This window comes from Squalius cephalus (assembly GCF_949319135.1).
Source record: "Squalius cephalus genome assembly, chromosome: 24".
Classification (NCBI taxonomy): Eukaryota; Metazoa; Chordata; class Actinopteri; order Cypriniformes; family Leuciscidae; genus Squalius; species Squalius cephalus.
In genome coordinates, this window is record NC_137145.1 from 14,105,859 (window position 1) to 14,127,454 (window position 21,596).

At 39.6% G+C, this 21,596-nt stretch overlaps 1 protein-coding gene across 1 annotated transcript in view; it reads left to right on the forward strand.

Annotated features, from left to right (window-relative positions):
• The window catches only part of auts2a (activator of transcription and developmental regulator AUTS2 a), a 335,804-nt gene that overhangs the window by 130,804 nt on the left and 183,404 nt on the right, over window positions 1-21,596 (forward strand). The window contains exon 4 of the mRNA XM_079860573.1: window positions 2,868-2,969. Within this exon, the coding sequence (XP_079716699.1) occupies window positions 2,868-2,969 (102 nt within the window). The remainder of the gene's footprint in view (window positions 1-2,867; window positions 2,970-21,596) is intronic.

The window sequence follows — 21,596 nt, forward strand, 5'->3', positions numbered from 1 at the left end:
TCTAATGAAAATAAGTGGCTTAGACAAAATGTTATCCATATTAGGATGAATTGGCTGATAAGCTTATATAAGTGTGTACTTCACTCACGTTGCAATATCAACGGAAAAAATCATCCTCTTCACATGCGCAAAATGGTACGAACTGTACTAGGCTACGGAAACAGAGCAGTGGAATTTTTATATGTTAGGTTGACTATTTTATTATTATATTTTATTATGGCTATAATGAACAGGCTGCAATGTCAAGATTGCAATGCTGGAATATGGTGTGTGTGTGTGTGTGTGTGTGTGTGTGTGTGTAAGGCGCGGGCGCGATCGAACAGTGGAAACATGAAAACATAGGCTACTCCGTCATTTACGGATATTATTTATTTATAAACGTATAATTAAACTTGTTTAAATGTAGCCTACAGTTTGGTGTCGTTTTGTTTTTAAAGTATATCCTAATACAATAAATGCATTAATCTCTCAATTGGGTATTTATCATTAAAGATATAGAGTTTGGAATATAGCGGTCAAAATGACCGCTTGTGGCAGTTCTAGTAGTTATGGAATTCTGGCACTTCTAGTGTTAAAGACAGTATTTGACCTTGAAGCACAAGGCTTCTCAACAGGAATAAAATGACACATACATAAAAATGCACCTAGTAGACCTGTCCATCCTCCCTCAACTTCAAACTTTACAGTCCCTTGTCCTCCTTTTTGTTACTGCCAACTCTCACTCAGTCTCTTTCTCTCTGTGAGCAGTGCCTGCCTCTTATCACGGTGGCCTGCTGGTAGAAGCAAGCGTCTCTGCCTGGAGTCACTGAGCTTCTCCCTCTGAGAGAGATCCTTTCACATAGCTAATGGCTACAGAAAGGGAACAGTTTCATTTTAATTATGTGCTTTACTCAAGGGCCCTCTTCCCCGCAGTCCCTTATCCCGCCTGTGTGCCTTTAACAACCCACAGCCTGCACCAGTGAAAAGAGATATTCTCCAACCCTCATCTTCTTCCCTCCCCCGTCCCGCTGCCTTTGTCAAGAACTATCGCAAAGAATCTGTTTTTATTCTTCTACGTGATGGGGAAGTATGAAAGAGCGAGTGAGACAGAGAAAGAGGGAATGTCTGGGAGAGAAAGATAGGAAAAGAAATGAGCGGCCAAACTATCTCTCCATCTTGGTAAACAACCCCCCAGTGTGCCGTGGCCTGCTCTGCTTTTTCCATTAAGTGACACTGCAGTCATTTACAGCTCATCCTGACTCATAAAACTGGGTTTTCATGTGCTGAGAGATGAAGGCAGTGGGTTTTTGGCAGTGCGAGGGGTACGGAAACAGCCCGTCTGAATGGCGAAGCTTCAGAAGACGTAAATTGCAGACCTTGATGACAGTTGCCGGGTCCCAGGAGTATGCCATTGTTCTCCAGACTTTACTGGGGCTCAGATGTTTTTGGATTTTATGTCCTCCTCCCGCTTTCCCCCTCGTCCTTCTCCTCTACACTCTGCTCTTATTCTTTATGATTTCTAGCGTGCTGAAGGACACCTGCTGTGAATCTCTGGTCTAGCATGGGGAGAGTGGCTTACTGAATGGAAAACTGCTTTTGATGTAGTTTGGTGGGTTTTTATTTCTCTTTCTCACAGGTCTGATATGAAGTCAGGCTTCTCCAGATAAAACCGTGTAGATGTCAGTGGTCAGAGTCGCTTTTGCCGTTTATTTATTTTTGCTCTTTATTTGATTGAACCCAGTTTCAGTGTGTTCAACCCTCTGTGCCATATCTTCAACAGATTTACAAGAATTTTGGGTTACCATTTTTGGTGTCCTATTCTCGCTGCATGAATATATGTTATATTTTAATGTTTATAATTTATTCTTTTGGAGCATTGGCCAATGTATTTGTAACAAAATTTAAGTTCAGGGAAGAAGGAGGCAGGAACCAGCGAATGTTCATCGTAAAAGTTTAATCACAAAATAAACATAAACAACAAAATGACAAGCGGCAGCCTCTGACGGATGACTGCCACATAAAAACGAAAACAAAACAACAACACAGAGTCCAGGCCTGGTCCTCTCTCGTCTTCCACTGTCGTCACTCCTCCTTTTATCCTTCTGGAGCTCCTCTGTGGGACTCGAGACCGGTGTGCCCACGGTATTCATAGAGAAAGTGATGAAATTACATGAAAGGATCATGACAGAAGCTAGAGATGTCCCGATCCGAATTAGCATCTCCCAAATGTTCACTCATCCTAATGGTTATGTTCACACAACAGCAAAATATGGTTGTCAGTTTGTATTTGGCTGATTTGCACAGTAAGATCAGTCAGATTTGCGGTTTATATTTATTATTTTTTTATTTTTTGAAAGAAATTAATCCTTTCAGCAAGGACACATTCAGTTGATTAAAAGTGACAGTTTATAATGTTACAAAAGATCTCAATTTAAATAAAATGCTGTTCTTTTGAATTTTCTATTTATTAATTGATAATAATAACAAATGTTTCTTGAGCAACAAATCAGTATAGTAGAATGATTTCTGAAGGATCATGTGAAACTGAAGACTTGAGTAAAGATGCTGAAAATTCAACTCTACCATAAGAGGAATAAATTACATTTGAAAATATATTAAAATAGGAAAAAGTTATTTTAAATTGTAATACTATTTCACAATATTACTGTTTTTGATCAAATGAATGCAGTCTTGGTTCACATAAGAGACTTTTAAACGGTAGTGTATGCATCCAATAGCTACCTTTTACCAGAGCTGCTTCCGTTTGTTTGTTTTTTTGGTCTGTGCTCTATCTAAATTTAATTTATTAAGATACATAACTTAATTTAGTGCCTTTTCTCTTCTTGCTGTATCTGATTGTTTCTTTTTGCTGTCTTTGTGGTTTCCAGTTGAAGCCGGGCCAGAACAACTGCAAAGACAGCGACAGTGAGAGCGTCAGTGGAGAATCCAAACCCTCCATCCGGAGCAGCTCCAGAGACAGACTGACAGACGTGAGTGACCAATCAAATCTGTGCATCACTCACCATACTGACAAGAAATCACATTCAGTCAACACCCCTGATTGTTTATAATGCTCATTTAGAGTTTCCATGGATTTTTTTTAATTCTGTTTTCCATGACTGGAAAAAGAATTTAGCTAAAATATCAGCTAAGTATTGCTTGTGTAAAGTTTGATTACAAGTCTTAGTGAATTCTGATTTGTTAACAATTCCTTCTTTTCAGTGAATCCATCTGTGTGGGAACTCTGCATTTATAGCAGTCACAAATAATATGCAAAATCTATCCGAACTGGCATTTAGTGTAGAATTTTACCATTGCTATTGTGTGTAGATGCTGCATGAAAGTTTGAGCTTCCAGAAAAAAAAAGTTTCATACCTGAGTTAAGATAGGTCTTGTCTTGACACCTGATTTTTAATCTTTGTCAGTTGGTGGCTTTTCTTATCTGTCTCGTTCTTACGAACAACAAGGTTCAATATTTAAACAGGATTTTACAATTTCTCTTATCCACTCCATTGGTCTAGACAAGGCCCTGTGCCAACAGGAACAATAGGAGTGTTTTAAGAGCCGAGCTGTTCTTGAGCTCAGTGTGTGTGTGCTTGTGTTGTCAGGGTGTGAGGTAGAGTAGCGCGGAGACTGTCTGCACCCTCAGGCCTGCAGGCTTTGGTATGTGTTTGTGCTCGGGTGGTGATAAGAACATCCTATTTACTCAGCTGGCAGCTTCAGTGGAGACTCAGGCTGAAGCGCGACTGTGCTTATATACCGGAGAAGTGGAGACGACAGAAAGGAACACAGTGAAAAATGTAGCAGTGACCATGATTGGACATCAGTGATGTACTGTAAAAACACAAAGCACATACATATTAAGTTGGAAATTATATATATATATATATATATATATATATATATATATTACATACATACATTCATACATATATCGGCCAGAATCTGTGCATCCCTACACGCAGACAGCCATATTTAACCCTCTTGAAGCAGCAGTTTACATTGCACTGAAAGTTATGTTACAGTTGTTTATGGATCTTATACACAGGCCCGTGTGAAAGCTCAGGCAGTCTGGCATTGGCCCTCTTCAAACCTCAAGCTTTGGCTCCTGCAGTGGAGATGTGAGTTTGTGAGTGTGTGCCGGCACTATCAGATATCGGGCATAATTAGAGCTGTCAGCTGGAGGGCGAGGCGAGTCGTCGGAACAGACACGGCAGAACGAGTTGAGCGCGACCACTCCTGCGTGTAGCTATAGGATGCTTGGCCAGGCATGAAATGAAATAAGTAATTTGATGTTGACATCAGAAATTGAAATGATACCTGCAGCCCCTCGTCAGGGAAGAGAGGGAAGACCGAAGAGATAAAGCATGAGAGGGGGGCAAGGAGAAGGCAGGGGAGATAGGAAAAGAAGAAATGCAAGTGGAATGGGGGAAACTGATAAAGTTAGAGATGAAACACAAGATTGAGTTTGATTATTGGACAGGTAAAAACAACTCACAAAGACATGCAGAATGTGTTGTGTATGATGGGTTTTAACTTGAGTCTTAAAGGGATAGTTCACTCAAAAAAGAAAATGTATGTTGTTCCAAACATGCATGCTGTTATTCTATGGTGGAACTCAAAAGTTTTGTTTTAATCTAGATGCAGGCTAGACATGAACTCCAGTAGAGATGAAAATTAGAATTAAAATGATATCATTTTTTTATTTTTGTTTGAACTCTCCCTTTAAGACTCAAGTTAACGGCAAGTTGAACCAGATTTTTTTTAATTTTTTATTAGTAATTAGTAAAATTTCATGAAGTCAATGAGACATAATCATAAGTTATTTTATTATATTTAATAGTCATATTTTAACTTAAATATTAGCAAAAGAATAAGGTGATCACCTCTGAGGATCTTTTTTGAATTTTTTTATTTTGACATGAATAATAGTAAGGCTGTGAGGGATTGAAGTATAGTCTATTCACCATCAATAATGAATTTTCATTCTCATCAAATGAGTATGCCGTCTACACAAAGTTCATTGGCAAGTGGATTTGTCTGTCACTGAATGTTTTGAAACCCTTTGAATTCTAAACAGGAGGTGCTGAAAGGTGCTGGAGATTTTTTGCTTGAGCAGTTTCTCAGGGTCACACTCAAAGTAGAGCTAGTCCTGAGGGGATGGTGGAAGCAGCTTATTCACAGTCACACCATAAAACCACTTCATATCAGCATAGAGTTACTAGATAACAGAGATGGAGAGCAGGGGCCTGAATTTCGGCGCGGGTTTGCGGGGATTGAGCATAATTTTACTCATTCCCATAAGTTCCCCACTTGTAATGTGGGAACTTCCTGCAAACATTTATTCACTATAGCGATACAAGACTTTCACTCACGTTTAAAATGAATGCAGGCTGGTGAGATGTAGTTTTGACACGTGTTATACTCTGTACGAGGTATGATCTTCTGGTACAAAATGCTATATTGGGTAAAAAAGAGCAACATTATGAACTAAACTTATTTCATTACAATATCAATGATATACGGATTACAACAGACTTAAATAATGTAGAGTCACCTAATAAAGAGCTCAAAGGGTTTTTTTTGTGGGGGGGGGGGGGGGGGTTGTTTTTATCAACAAATCAAAATTATACAGTCAGACAATGACAGGAGAAGATACCTTTTAATTGACAGGGAATCCCCCGGTTGCACAACATACATCTTAAGAGTGTAAAATATTAATACAGTGAACCAAACTATGCATAGGAATGAATCTAGCTGGATTTAGAAGCCAACACCATTGTCAGAATGAGGGCTTGATTCCTTAAAAAGAGTGACGATCTGTTTGGATACACAAAATTTTATATGACTGCACTGGTTTTCCAGTTGAAGCCAATTCAAAGTTTAAAATCTAACTTCCTTGTGCCCTGTATAGGCTATTGTGCAACAAGAATGACCCCATAGGACCATCTAGCATCCAAATTGACTTTTTACATTTCTGTATATTCCGAACAATATTAATATGTTTTAGCACATAATTGCATCAGTTGTAAAAGCACAAATACATTGAGTGAGCAAACATTTGGGCAAACAAAAAAATGATAAAAAGTGACAAATATTACCCCTCCCCCAATTTCTGTAAGAAATGCAGGCCCGGGAGAGGCAGGAAGAGAAACATTATTTTTTGACATGTAAAAGTGTTAATTGTTTGAATATATTCTTGATTGCATACGCACACAATTTTCCTGAAAGTGAAATGAAAGAAGAGGGTGCGTTTGAGTTGGGGTTTTGAGGAGTAATTCTTGCTCTTCGTTATAGACTGTTTGGCAGAGTTCTAATGATGTCTTCTCTCTCTTACTCCTATCCACTGCATTGATGAAAAAAAAAAGAGAAAGAGCCTGGTGTTGATCTTCACTTGACAAAGAGGAAGCTGGGGTCAAAACAGGTCACACAGGACATTTTGCTCGCCCCCCTTCTTTTCCTCCTTTTTCTCACCCTCTCTCTTCCCTCTCCCTCTCTCCCCCTGCCCCTGCCCCCATGCGCTGCCAGCTCATTAAGCTACAAATGGTGCATCAGCCTTGTTCTCACCAGCAGTAACCCCAAACCTTGGATAAATTGGCAGGCTTGCTGTATTTGCTCCGACGCCCCGGGTCCCCTTTCAGCCGCGTTTGAAGCCAGCATGGCGGCACGGTTTCCCCAGGCAGGGTGGCTGGAGGCCAGGGCAAAGGGAAGAGGAGAGAAGGGGATGTGTGGTAGAGACAGGGCGAATCAAACACACATGTGTTTAGTCTCTGTGGCAGGAGTGAAATGCCATCATTATCCAGCTGCCTATCAAATAAATTGGCAATTACAGGGCGCCGGATTCCAGTAAACAGCACATTAATGCTTTTCTTTTGGTGTGTGTGTGTTTGCCGAGAGGAATGGGGGACGGCCGTACGTGCCCCCTGTGCGTTTGGTGTCTTTGCCTACCCGTCACCATCTTGCTGATGAGAGACAAAGTGGGAGACGATAATGAGGTCAGTCCAAGCCACGAACAAAACCAAACTAAAAGGCTTAAATATGACAGTTAATTTAACGTCATCATCACTGCAGTGTCCCTCCTATAGAGGGACCATCCTAAAGCGACTCTTTAACTCTCATTACAGCCTGCTAATCTGACACAGAGAGGCACAGACAGACAGTGAAACAGACCGAAAGGCTGAGAGAAAGCGATGACATTACCTGCTCTTTGGTCGCCATAGAGACTGTACTTTAGGATTTCTGGGTAACACGTTTTATTGCTCATTCATCATTCAGTGCAGTCTTAACTGAGGCAGAGCAATGAAATATTTACATTGAGGGTCAGGTGGCAGTTTGGCCTGTTTAGTGGTCTGTCATGTGTGGGGGTCGGGTGTGTGGCGTAAAGAGACGTGCTCTCGACACGCGTATGTCTGATCAGAATCTGCATGACTAATGCTGTCGGCAATGTATCAGGGTGGATGAGTGTAATCGGCAGATTTCAGAGTGAAGAATTCAGATTTAGAATTTGCATTTACAATTCATATACAGAATTCGGATTCATTATGTCAGCATACCTGTGGTTGAAGGAGCATAATTCAGATTCATAATTTTTATACAGAATTCAAATGAATCATCCCAATCATTCAGAATAGATGAGCCAAATCTGATTTCGAGGGTGAAGAAACTGAATCAGAATTTAGATTCAGAATTCAAGCTTTGTAGGTATAGTTAATTGTATCTTTAACATGAATCCTCAGCACAGTGTAATAATTTTTAACTATCCATGTGAAATAGAGCACCCACGCGATGTTATTCCTAAATGACAACAATTCGGCTATGTCTATGAAACCGTTGACAAGTAAGATCACAGCGGAACATTCAAATATACGTTGGGCTATTAACATTGGGGCAATTAACATTGTGTCTAGATTACTTCTAAATTACATTATTTTGTTTAGGTGTCTATTCAGAATTGTGGGAGAATTGTGATCTCTATTTTTTTTTTAAAGTGACTCTCAATTTCTCCAGAATTGTGCAGCTTCACTATAAACACATTGCAGCTATAGTTATGTATGTGTTTCCAGTACTTGATCTAAATGTTCTCTAAATGCAACGCTATTAAAAAATCATTCTTTCTCTTGGTCCCGTGTGTTCACTTTGGAACTCTCTGAGTGGTTTGCAAGGATTTCTAGCCCTCTTGCTGTTTTGCAGTGAACATATTTGAATCCAGCGTCGTGGTTAGTGGCTGTAGATGATTAGTTCTGCCTGTGCTGGGGGATTCTTTCGCTATGTGGTAAAACAATCTCCACCCTGTTATTATGGCCGCTGGAGAAGATTTATGTCATATAATATAGATGTTGTTCTTAATGATTACTGTTATTATTTGATTTCGCCGGGATGTGGAAAGAGTCCTCAGCGTTTTGCGGAGAGGTCATGTTTCTGCTGAAGATTTGACCTGCGGATATTGCTCTCTGGTGTCTGAAGTCAAAACAGATTACATTAGAGTCAAACTTTCCGCTCTCTGTTTGTCACGGATCCTCAAACCTCGCTGCTAATTTTGATTATTCTTCTACACAGTTGTTATAATGAGGTCAGGGGCCCTTACATGCTGAGAAATGCCGACCAATTTGCTCCGACATGGAAGTTGTAATTGCTCGCATCAATTATCTAGTAGTTCTTTTGCCGTCTCCATTCGTCACTCCTGATCTCTCTCTCTCTCTTCTTCTCCCACTCGCTCGTTCTCTAATTTGAAATGTTCCTTATTAGAGACGTGCATTCAGATATGGCAGTTGCACCGCACCTATAATTAGCTTATTATCATGGCAGGAGTTAAAGTGTTTGAACAGGAGTGTAGAATGTGTGTCTGTGTGTGGCAGAAAAATGCATTTGTTTGTGCATTTGTGCTAGTGTGCCAGCATTTGAAGAGGTTGTTTTTGCCTGTCTGGATAACAGTGTGTTTATAACTGTCAGTTCATTGTGTGCGTGTGGTAAGGAATACGGAGTGTCTAAAGAACAGTAGTGGTTATGATTGCTTTAGAGCTTAACAGCACTGCTCTAAATCAGCTGTCAGTCACTCTGACCTGAAACACGGCTGGTGACAGCACCTCAATAAACCTGCCACTCGTCCCTCTCTGCTTTGCTATTATGTCTAAACTGGCCAGCGCTGCACGCACACACACACACACACACACACACACACACACACACACACACACACACACACACACACACACACACACACACACTTATCTATATGGATAGCACTCTTCCTTTAGATTTTGTTTGTGGAAGTCACCCTTATTAAGTTGCTCAAGGACTATTTTAAGGACTAGATATATGTATATTAACTAGTGCTGTCAGTCAATTAAAAAATTAACTAATCAATAGCAAATTTTTCTGTAGTTAATCGCAATTAATCACACCTTACATTACGTATTTAATATATTTTTTTATTATAATAATTTCACAGTTAATCTCCAAATTAATGTAGAAATAACATAAAAACAACATAAGGACAGTATTTTTTTAAATTATTTGATCTAAATATAGATGAATCCTTATTAAAGCTACAAAAGTTATTCAGTCTAGAGCAGTGAGGGATTTTCTCTTTACTTCTTTTTTTTTCGGACAGCAGCAGGTGTATTAGGCTGTTGTCACTTTAAGATCTGAAGCACATGACGTGGATCTGACGCATATCCCATGGCCTCACAACTCTTTATGGTCATTTAAGATTTAACATTTAACATTTAAGGTCACTTTAACTCATTAAAGACTGTGCTTCCGAGGATTCTCGACAAAGCGGGCATTTTGCCATATTTTTGTGTGTTTTTGTCCGTTCAAGCGTGTAAGAGAATTCACGTGTGTGTGTGTGTGTGTGTGTGTGTATGTATATATATATATATATATATATATATATATATATATATATATATATATATATATATATATATATATATGAATGTGTGTATGTGTGTGTGTGTATATATAATTATTTCCAACTTTATTTGTATGCATACTGTACTAGATACCAAATCCCAACTGCTTGAATTTATATTTTGTTACAAAATGTCAACAAAACCTCACTGTCGGCCAAAACAACCTTAATACAATTCCTTGTACAATACCTTCAAGGGGGACTTTTACTGTTTTTTTAATTTAAGCAATTCAAAGGTCCAGATATGAGTAAAAATGTACTTGAATTTATTGAATTATCAACTATAATCTGAATTTCGCTGTTGTAAGTTACATGAACAGTTCCAAATCAAAGATGTGCCTCTTGAGTCTCATGGACGCTAAGACATTTTTATTGTCATAAATCTTCCTCAATTCCTCCACTGTTGGCAGGTGTGGACTGAGGTGAACCTGAGATTGTTTTTGTGTGAATGTGGCAAGAGATTTTGACACACAGTGACAGGGTGGTCTGCTTTCATCACAGCCTGTCTGTATTGTGCTGTCATTATCGAACAGCTAACTGTCCATCATGGGCGATGGGAGAGAGACAACACAAATGAACATATCTACACATACAGTCAGCACTTATCTATCAAGTAGGGAACCAATCATATTGAGGCTCTGAAGCATCAGGTGCAAGTTTTCTAACCTCTAGTGAGACAAGTCAACCATGGCTGGTGTAAGAATAGTAGAATGAATGTACTATATTCTTTTCTCCATCGTCACAGATTTCACTTTATTTTATTTATTTTTAATTTATTTTAATATTTTTTGTATACATTTTATTTTTTACAATGTTATAAATATTATATTGTACAATTTTAAATATATATTGTACAAGAAATGACTAATGAACATCGGAGACTGACTTTATACTTACATGACCCTCCATTGCTCAGTGTGTTGGAGCATGTGCATTTTCAGTCTGTTTTACAGATTTTTATTTTCTTCTCTTATGTCTATTTTTTTGTGTTTCTGATTGTTTTTGTTTGATCTGGTTAACAGTGTCTGAACCAGAGCCAGCTACCAGCGCAGTACCCTTAAATCCAGTCCAGTTTAACAGCATCCAGTCAATCACCAGCTAACCTTGTTCCATTATTCTCTAAATCCCTCTTTTTTTCACCCACAGACAGTAGGAGGAAGGGAGTGAGAGAGAGAAGCAAACAAAAAGTGCTGGCAGAGATTGGGTTGTCTCCTTCTCTTTGTCTTCTTTTCAGATCAGAGTGCAGATTGTAGTGCCATTTAAATGCCCGTCGTTTCCTCATTTATTATTTTTTTCCAGATAAAGACGGATAGCTTGGAGGAATCTCTCTCTTGCTGTCGTTCTCTCTCTGTCTCCCTTTAGTGTTAAGGTCAGTTCATCATAGTGAGTTGAATAAGTGGAGCCTGAGGGAATCTTAACAAAGGTCTTGTTCTGATTGGATAATGACAGCACGGGGCCCAAGGAGCAAGGGAAATAGCTTGTTGCCATAGCAATAAGAGACCAATGTGGGTACCATATTCAGAATGTGCGAGAATGCGGCAGAGAAAGAGAGAAGAAAAGAAAAGATTTTTGACTCAGAGCCTGTATAGAAAGCATGTCTGTGTCTTCGTTGTACGACACACACACACAACGTATGGGTGAAATGCTTCGACACCCCTCACCCTCTATGGAGCAAGCGTCAATTGAGAAAAGTTGTCAAATACATTGCTATGACTATGAGCTAAAATAAAATAAACCTTTCCCACCAGGATACAGGCATCAGTCGGTTTCACAAACACCAGCACAAGCTCACATCTCCCGGGCCTACAAATCACCCTGACCTGGAGCCTCTGTGTGTGTTTGTGTGTGTGTTCAACTGAGCTGCCATGACCCTATTCCCTTAGCCTAAGTTGTAAATATACCAGACTTCTTTCTCTTCCTGACATTTTTTCCCCCTGCTTGTTTGGCTTCCTCAGAGGCAACTTGTGTTTTCAGTCCTTAATGATCCTTCCTTATGATGGATAGAGACAGCCTTGCCCAGGCCAAGTAGTGCTGCCGTATCTTCAGCAGACCCAGGTGCTGACGGAAAGACTGTGTGAGGTTCTCCGGGGATGAGAGAAAGTGGGAGGAGAAGTTGGAAAGGTTTCGAATTGTGAGGTTGTAGGCCTGGTTACTCTCCATTTTCTCCCCGTAAAGCATGGCCAAAACTGTTCAGCACTGCCAATCAAATCTCTCACTGTTGTGCTGGATTCGCTACATTGATTTTAATAAACATTCATGTAGTTCAAACAGTGGTGCAAGTAATGCCAAGGACATGGGTTTGATTCCCAGGGAATGCATAAACTAATAAAATGGATGCAATGTATATTAAGTCGTTTTGGATAAAACATCTGCTAAATGCATACATTTGTGATCATAATAATAGGTTTATTTATATATATATATATATAGACTTCAGATGCAAAACCCTCTAAGTGCCATCTGAAATTTTCTTCTAGAATGATAATTTGTATAAAGCTTGTATATTTAAGTTAAGTAATTTAACTTAAATGACAATTAATAGGTAATTTGCATTGCCATTTAAGTGAAAGTATTGAACTTAAATATACGAGCTTGATAAAAATGATCATTCTAGAAGAAAATTTCAGATGGCACTTAGAGGCTTTTGCATCTGAACTCTGTTCAGAAAATACACACACATATACATATACATGTATATGTGTATATATATATGTGTATATGTATATATATATATATATATATATATATATATATATATAGTGTTTGTATGTGTGTGCTTGTATGTGTGTGTTAAAATAGATTGGAAAAACAACACCATACGACAAAAACAGTTGAAAATAACATTCTTTCATAATTAAAGATAATTAAGTAAATTTCTTCCCAATGTCAGTAATCACAATAAACAATTTATCTACTAAATAATGTAGTTAAATGCAAGTTATTCATTATATAAGGCTATTCATTAGCTGTTTGCCAAGCACATAAAAACAATTCCACCTGCTTCAACTTAACCAAACTTAAAGGGATACTTCAGGATTTAGCATTGAGCTTTGTATTAGTAGAAAACCTGTAGTATTTTCGAATTACCGTGCTCTCCACCCTCATATCCCCCTGAGATGAGAGATTTATGTATTTTTTTCTGGAAAAAATCCTCAGATGACGCAAAAATCGTCATTTTGCGTCATCGGAGGATTTTTTAGCCAGAGGCTAAAGACTACAGCCAGTAGTAGGGGCTGTCCCGCATGTTTTCAACCCGCCCATAGGAGGTGGGATCTCACTCACAGAATGTACACAGTGTCAGCTGTCTTTCTTTGGAAGCTAAGCTAGCAGGCTCTTGTTCTGTGGAGAAAACTGAGTAGTAGGAGAAAGCTGAGTAGTAGGGGTTACCATCCTCTTTTTCCCGGACTTGTCCGGCCGTCGAGATCGTTCAAAATGTCCGGGATTCGGCTTTTGCTTTCTGCAGTCGCCATTCATTGTTTACATGCACACCTTTTGTTTCAATCTAACTGAATTCATTCTGATTGGTGAATCTGAATGTAAGTGTTTACATGAACGCTAAACAAGTGATCGGTTGATGTGCGTTTTAACATTGCTAAGAAAATTCCCGCTCCTCCGTGAGAGATACGAGACCGGTGCGTCTCACGGTAATCACGCCACCGGCCTCGCGCCGTTCTCCCGCGCCCCTCAGCCTCGTCCTGCTCGCCACAGTAAACATAATGAATGGCGACTGTGAACGCAAAAGCCGAATCCCGGACATTTTGGGCGATCTCGAAATCCCGGGCAAACTCGTCACGGAGACTCACTAGTAGCCAACTGTTGTTTTCAACTGCGCTCTCTTACTGGTAGGCGTGGCTTGGGAGTGGCCTCCTAGGGCAGCGAAGCAAGTGCATTCTGGGAGTTGTTGTCTTTCATCCACATAAGCCAAAAATACATTTTCTGGCTTTTCTCAGTCTAGAAAGCTCCAAATTCAAAAATAATTTCACATTTCTTCTACATAAATGACTTATTTTAAATACACATTCATCTTTCCAGAGGTGAAGTATCCCTTTAAGTTCAGTTGCTGCCTTACATTTTTAAGTATAATCATATTGGCTGTACAAGTAATTTCAAATCATTTAAAAAAATTCTCTAGTTGAATCTCGTATTACTAAAAAAATGAAGTTGAAATTGGTTTAATTATTTTGAAAAACATATGTTGCCATGACTTATTGGTCATATCATTTTTACAGTATACATTTTATTAGTACTGTAGGTGGTGTGTATTGACTATATTCAACAGCTTCAAATGTAGCCCATCCAAACAGATTTTAGAGCCGAACTAATCATCTGTAATTTCCTGTTTGAAGGATCAGTTGTGCCATCTTGCTGGCATTAAACAGATTTAATTTGTTTCATAAATGTAGTGTTAATAAAGAACACAAAGTCGAGCCTTCAAATACCACCTTCCTTGCTTTACAGCTCTGTACGCCAATCGGATATTGTGGTCTGAATGGCCATTATCTCCATGCTTGCCTTCCAGCTGTTTCGTCCCATCATAGGATTTTAATGTGTGAATGTGTCTGCTGGGCTGCAGTGAAGAAGGTATATCGCTGGACTCCGAACCATTAGACTGTATTCAAAGAGGCTTTTAACACACTGCAGGCGTCACAGTGGCGTTGTGCTCACTGAACGTCAGTGAGGGGAGTTAATGAACTGTGCTGTGTTTTTCAATTATTCACTATCTGGTCAGACTGTGATCAGAGAGCGTGTCTGTTGAGAATAAAATCAAACGTTTCTTCATGACTTCAGTCTAAGCACAGAGCTATATGATCAAAGGAAATGAGTAAATAAAGAAAATCTCTTATTTCTGTTAAAGTTAAAGTGATTATATAAAGGATTTGTGATATATAACAAATCGCTAAGTTTTATTGCCTTTGTGATTTAGTGTAACAACCGCAAGTTTTCCTCCTCATATGCAAAAGAAGAAAAAAAACACGAGATGGAATGAAAAAGTAAAGTAGTTTCTTGGTTTTGATTTTCTTCCAGCAGCAGTTTAAATGGCATGTCAGGCCACGCAGGTGGTTGGGGAAACATAAATCCTTGCTGGGTGTTCTGGATCCAGCCAAGGTTCCAGAACTATCTGTCACGGTTCTGTTGAGATTTATGCTTGAGTGGAAGAGGCTGAGTACACACAGAGTGTTAAAGAGTGCTGTAAAGAACAAGCTATTAAAACATCCACCTCAAACCCTGCCCAGAGCTGACGTCTGAATCCTGACCGGACATGGGATCCACAAGTCCAAGAGCAATAGTTCAAATGCTTCTATTGTGCATTTTTGTCATGTGCAATATTTAAAAGGAAATAAAATAGCATAACAATTTAAGTGAAAAATGCAACTCTTTTGATTAATGACTTGTATGAAATGGGGCTTAATCTTTAATATTTATTTCTTTGTTTATTTTTTACATCATACTTCTTAGTTTATTTAATTTTTTTTACTTCACCTTTCTTTTTATTTCCAATTTCCACTTTTGAATCCCATATTTTAATTGTGATCTCAGACTTTTACATCACACTGTGTTGCCATAGAGCAGTGGTTCTCAACCAGAAGGCCTCAGCAAACTTCAAATATGCACGATGACTTAAAATGATGATTTAAAAATGATTTAAATTAAGTTATATTAAAATAATCTAACTTAAAATTCTAAAAAGCACATAAATCTGAGGTATGAATGGAATATTTTCTCTCTTTTAATGTTTTATTAAAGAACATGAAACTTCTGGAATCACAAAAATAAATGTTTTTAATCAATTCAATGCACTGACGCGTTTCTGTTAATTAAAAAAGATTGAAACAAGCAACTTCATCATACAGCAGAACATATTGAAATATTATAGCATATATGAGGGCCCTTTGAATATTGTGTTGGACAGTGGTTGAGAACCATCAGAGATTGGCAGGAAGTGATGTTGAGAAGTGTGAGGAACAGGATTGAGGAATGTTGTGAGCTGGACTCAAGCTTGTGTTGACCGTTTGCGCAGCACAGCTCAACGTGTCTGATCATGTGTGTTCACCACAAAAAAAAGCTTTTTATCTGGTTGTTTTGCAATGCTTACAATTGTGTCATTCTAGGCTTAACATTTCAAAGGGTTGAGCTAATATTGTGCTTTGCATCAGCTCTGAGTGGCGCTCGAAATGCCTCTCTGACAGGCGCTGTTGTGTGCGGCTTTCTGTCCGCATCAGGGCTGTTTAAATGTTTGGCAGAGGGCATGTTCGGTCCCCGTCAAGGCCTCGCTGCGATTGAGGGGATTACAGAGAGATCCTCTGTATGTCGCATTGCTTCCATATCAGAAGCCACTGCAATTTCCTCCAAAACCGCAAGGCAAAAAGCCTGAGAACAGAGTAAATAAATGTGAAGGTATATAAATATATAAAGAGGAACTCAGCCCCTTGGAATCATAGTTTCGGAAAGATAATTCCAGAGACATTATTTCCCCCTAGTCATGGACTTAACTCAAATTTAGAGGGAGAATAAAATTGCTGGCAGTGAAAAAAGGCAGACAGAAAAGGTGGGAGTTCATGAGGAGAGAAATAACATTTTCATTTGTTTCGGGCCCTGTGGGAGAGATAGGCCGTGCCAGTAAATAGATGCCGTTATGAGAAATGATTTTCTTTTCCCTGATGGGGGATGTGGTTTTAAGGCACACTTATCCATCTGCAATCTAGATGTCAAACCCCAGGAATCCAGAATAGCAACACAGCGGTGTGGTCGTAATGACACACGAATCGAACCCCCCCTACTTGTTTCTCGTCCCTCTCTCAGCCTCCTGCCAGCACGCTGCTCTTTCTCTCAGACTCGAGGTTTGTTCTTTGATGTCCGTTTGTTCTTTCCAGCTCAATCATGACATGTTTAAATTGGCCGGTCGAATTACCTTCTAGCCCCGCTGGTACTGAGTTGAGTGTTCGAGAGGGATGGAGAGAAAAATAGTTTACAGTTTTATAGATATTTTTATCTCCGGAATATTCTTGCTGCTGCAGTTATGAAGAATTTCTTCGCTTCCCAGAACTGGGTGCACTGCGGGTCTCCATGATTTTGCTTATTATTGTCCATTATACTGCTGGAAATGAAAATACGCCACAAGAATGTTCATTCTAAGTGAGAGTTTATGTTTTTAGAAATGACATGTCACAGTAAGTGTCTTTGGGCTTAAAAGCTTTTTTTTTTTTTACAAGGCACGCAAGCCTAAGAGTTTTTTTTTTTTTTTTTTTTTTTTTTTTTTGAGCGAAATATTTCTTAGACAAGCCGCAGAGTTTCTCGACACTTTATCAAACTCGTGACTGCATTCTGCAAAACTCCCTCCGTTCTAGTTAGTCTGATCAAAAACAGCACTATGCACCAAACTCTGAGTCATCAAAGGATTTGTGAAGCTTTCATCTTCAGGGTATCTTATTGCTTTTCACCTGATACACTGCTTCATCTCACTTCTCTCAAAACATGCCGAGCAGTCAAAGTTATACGTTTCATTACAGTTTTTTCTATTGTTCTATTGTTCTTGATGTTGTTGCTGTATATTCCACAAAACCAGTTTTTCAGTACAACGGTAAATGATGACAGGATTGTAATTTTTGGATGAACTATACCTTCAAATAAAATGAACGAATTGAACATTAGTGTAAAGTAGGACTGGAACGGCGCGTCGTCATAATCGATTACGCACTGTTTATGTTTATGTTCATCCCTAATCCCCTGTCATATTTCACACAAAACAAAGATGCTAATGGATAGTATGGCAGCGCTGCTTAATACTGTTGCGTTCATACAGCGTTTTGTTTTTTACGAGCGTGACAACCCAATTCTGTAACTGAACTGACACCTCCACATTTTCAGGACTCCCAACCGCATTCTCGAACAAACCCGCGCTGAATAAAAAGACCGCACTGGACAACTAGTTGTCTGCCACATCATATAATGTGAGAGCCAAGGTGAACTGTATAATCATGACGGATTTAGTTTACTCAAGGAGATGTAGAAGTTATTTGCGTTCATCCTCAGATCCACCGGAGCTGTGAGGCGCGTGGCTCAAACGTTCTCTCTGCACTAGGTTACTAAGCATTTAAAGTCCTTGTTGGTTGTTTAAAATATCTGATGGATGAACTCACGCCTCCATTGGACTCGTTTATTTAACAACACGCTGTCAATTGGGATAAAACTTCCTGATGTTATGGACATCGCCATTTTTGATACTGTCGTTGAATGCGGTTGTGAGTCCTGAAAATGTGCAGGCTCGTATTAAGCGCCGTACTAGCCATTAGCATATGCTTTAGAATTTTGTTTTTTTTGTGAAACATGACATGGGATTAGCGATGAACATAAACCATGCACAATCGACGTGATCGATTACGCTGACGCATCGTTCCAGCCCTAGTGTAAAGTGTTAACAAAACAAACTTCTTTATATGGTTAATGAATCCCAAAGTAAAAATCTGTACAGGTTTGTCTTTTTTATTAAGTTCAAATTATTTTTTCATATTGATTAATTTTGTTACATTCATTTCTAATTCAGTAAAATTATGTAAAATTAAAAATGTTATGGCAGCATGTGACTTGTGTTGTTTACTATCTTTAAATGAATTAGTGTGAAATATTGGCTTTATATCGGCATATTGTCCGACCACTAGTAATGTGTACTCATGTTAAAGGTGAAAAATATTGTGTGCAAATCAGTAAATCGTTAAGATACAGAGTATATTCAAGCCATCCTTGGGTCTTTTGTTAAAAAAAAAAAGAACAACATTACCACCCTGCCTCCAAGAATAATTACTTTGAGAAGTGGACTCTATGTAGGACCTCAGAGTTTGTGGTTGTTTGGCAATGTCGTGTGAGCTTAAATATTTATGTAGTAATTTATCCTGCAGACAGCCACTACAATCAGCATCACAGTTCAATAGATTATGCATTTGCAATTATGGTCCTGGCTCAGGCTCTTGTCTGGGTGGTCGGGTACACTTGTTCTCTTGCCTCAGTGGCTTGGAGGCCTGGCTCAAACAGGAGGAAGAGAGGTGGACAGTGGCCCAGATGGTGATGAGCTGGCTTGGGGGTGGGATTGGACAGGATTAACCCCCTGTAGTTGTGGCCGTGGCCTAGCTATTTAGGCAGGTCAGGGATAGTGGAATTAGCCTTGGCCTTGCCATGGAGTTCCATCTGATTTCAGGCCTCATCCAATTACAGCCTTATCTCCTCAACAAATGAGATCAATGCCGCAGACGCATGAAGACCTTCTGCCTGGGGGACGAGGTGTGATAATCGCCCATAATACAGCTCAGGTACAAGGGCAGACAGGTGCCTGCAGAACAAGCCCAGCATGCTTGAACCCAAGAGAGAGAGTCTGGACCGACATTGACTACAACTTGTCATTAGAGAGGCAAAGGAATTAATATTGATTAGCACTGAGGTTATGCTTCCCCTTATGCTCTTTCTGCTGGTTTGTGTGTAGAATTATTGACCTTTATTGTCTCAAGTGCAGCTTCAAGAACCACAGGATATTGGGCATAGTTGCGATTTTTCTCTCTAATCTACATTGAAATGTAAGCTGCTTTTACGTGCTTTTAAAGGATGCCGCAGTGGGGAACCATAATTGTTTTTGATACTTTCTGTGCATTGAGGCACTCACACGCCTTATACAGCAGACTTGAGATTAACCCTCTGTGCCTAATGCAGTTCACAATTAATTTTCTTGTCAATTAGGGAGAAAAACAAATGTATGGCATTTCTAGATGTAATTAGGAAAATAATTAACCTTCGCAAGTGCCTGTTAAAAATGGACCGTTTTGCGAATGTCTTTTCTATACTCTAAATGTGTGATGAGACTAGAATGGAGGGCATGTAATGAACGCAGTACATCTCATCATGTGAAATTGCGTTCTTCTGTGCTTGTTTAATTGCCATTGCTTTGCTCTCAACATGATTTTTGCAGTATCTATAACCAGCACTGAACATTTTAGGGTCTTGAATGCCATGAATAATTGCAAGGGCTCTACCCGTTGATCTTGCCTATAGAGCGGTGAGTAGCAATTTCATGACAGAATTGTCCACGAATCAGTTTTATTGAAAGATTTAGTAGCAATTATACCGCCATTGTGAGGCAGGTTCATTTAAATGCTTTGAAATGGGCCGTGGTGTATTTGAGACTACAAAAATATGATGGTCTCTAATATGTAGTCAATGGCCAGTCCCAAACTCTGACTGTAATGCCACCGGTCTGTTTTACAACCATCTGGAATGGGGTGAGCTGTCTGCTGTATGGCTGACCAGGGAGCCATCTTCCTGGATTTATGTCTGCCCATTTCTACCCACCGCAGCATCCAGGATGCTATTAGCCACCCGATAGCTATATAGGGGTTTTAAAATAGAGTCCTTCAACAACTGTGCCTATCGCTTTCTGTCTCTCAGGTCTGGTATAAAATCTAAAAATCTCCTTGGATGGCTCAAGGCAGCATGGCGTCGTAGGGTGTGTTGACACGAGAAGGAACCTTTGCCCAAAACAGCCTGAATGAGGATGGTTTGGCACGTCATGCATGTGTAAGTCAGGGAGCTGAGTCTTCTCCTTTCTGGCTCATTCATGTGATTGAGGGCAGGGACGATGAGATTTGGACAGTGAGGTAGGGTGAGCGTGGCGTGGCATGGCCCGGCCTCCAAAGCACAAGGCTAGATTAGCTTCTAAGAGGGCACAGCAGCAGTTAGTTTGGGAAAATATCACAGCCCATTAGTTGGAGCAGCGAAATGGAGTCAGCTTCAGGGACTCTATTAGCCCTTCTTCGCTTACGCAGACGCCGTCCCTCAGCTCTGCCCTGCTATTCTGGAAGAACTGAGCGCACAGCTATAATTGGACTGGGGAAATCAAGCAAGTTTCAGTGGTCCTGGTGGGGCTTTCAGACAGAAAATGAGAACACGGTCTTTTGTATGCTCTGTTTTCTTGCCTACTTCTAGTTTGCACCCACCCCCTTGTTAGCATCACCTGGTTTGTTAACACTAAAGCATTGGACTGTGTTTGGACTATATTTTTGAAGTGTTTCCTTTTGTTGTTTTTTTGCACTTTGTTTTCTTTATTTTCACTCCTGCTTTGAATTGAATTCACATTATTAGCAAACCCTACAAGCACGCAGGAGTATAAATGCCGTGCAGCCTTTTTTAAGTACGAGTATTCTCCCTGCACTGATTAAACCACAGCGTTCTGCTCGTTAATAAACACACAAATCTCCCAGAGAGGCATGCTCATGTGCTCTTCAAGAGGATTTAAAGATGTCTCCCGGCCTATTTGTTGTCATCGTCACAGAGCGTGCTAACACTTATCCCTTTTAAGTCATAGCAAATGTTACCCTTATATATTCTCTCTTTTTTCTCCTGTTTTGTCTCTCCTGTAAATGTCCTTGATGTAATGCTTTGTGACTTGAGTATAGACATTTTCTGGTTTTATAAAATGGTGGCTGGGACATAAGACAGGCCTCACTGCTTCAGGTAATTGATGTGCAATTTTTAGACCTTCCAAAGGACGTTTTCATCATTCTCATTGTAGAACCGGGACATTTGAGTCAGTACACCAAAACTGTTTAACACGGTCCTCCTAAAAGGAAGGTCATCAGTCCTGTGTCAATCACTTAAAGACCAGACTATTTTTAGCTTTACTCTAACACAATAAACAGTTTGTAACACATCCTTAGTTGGTAAA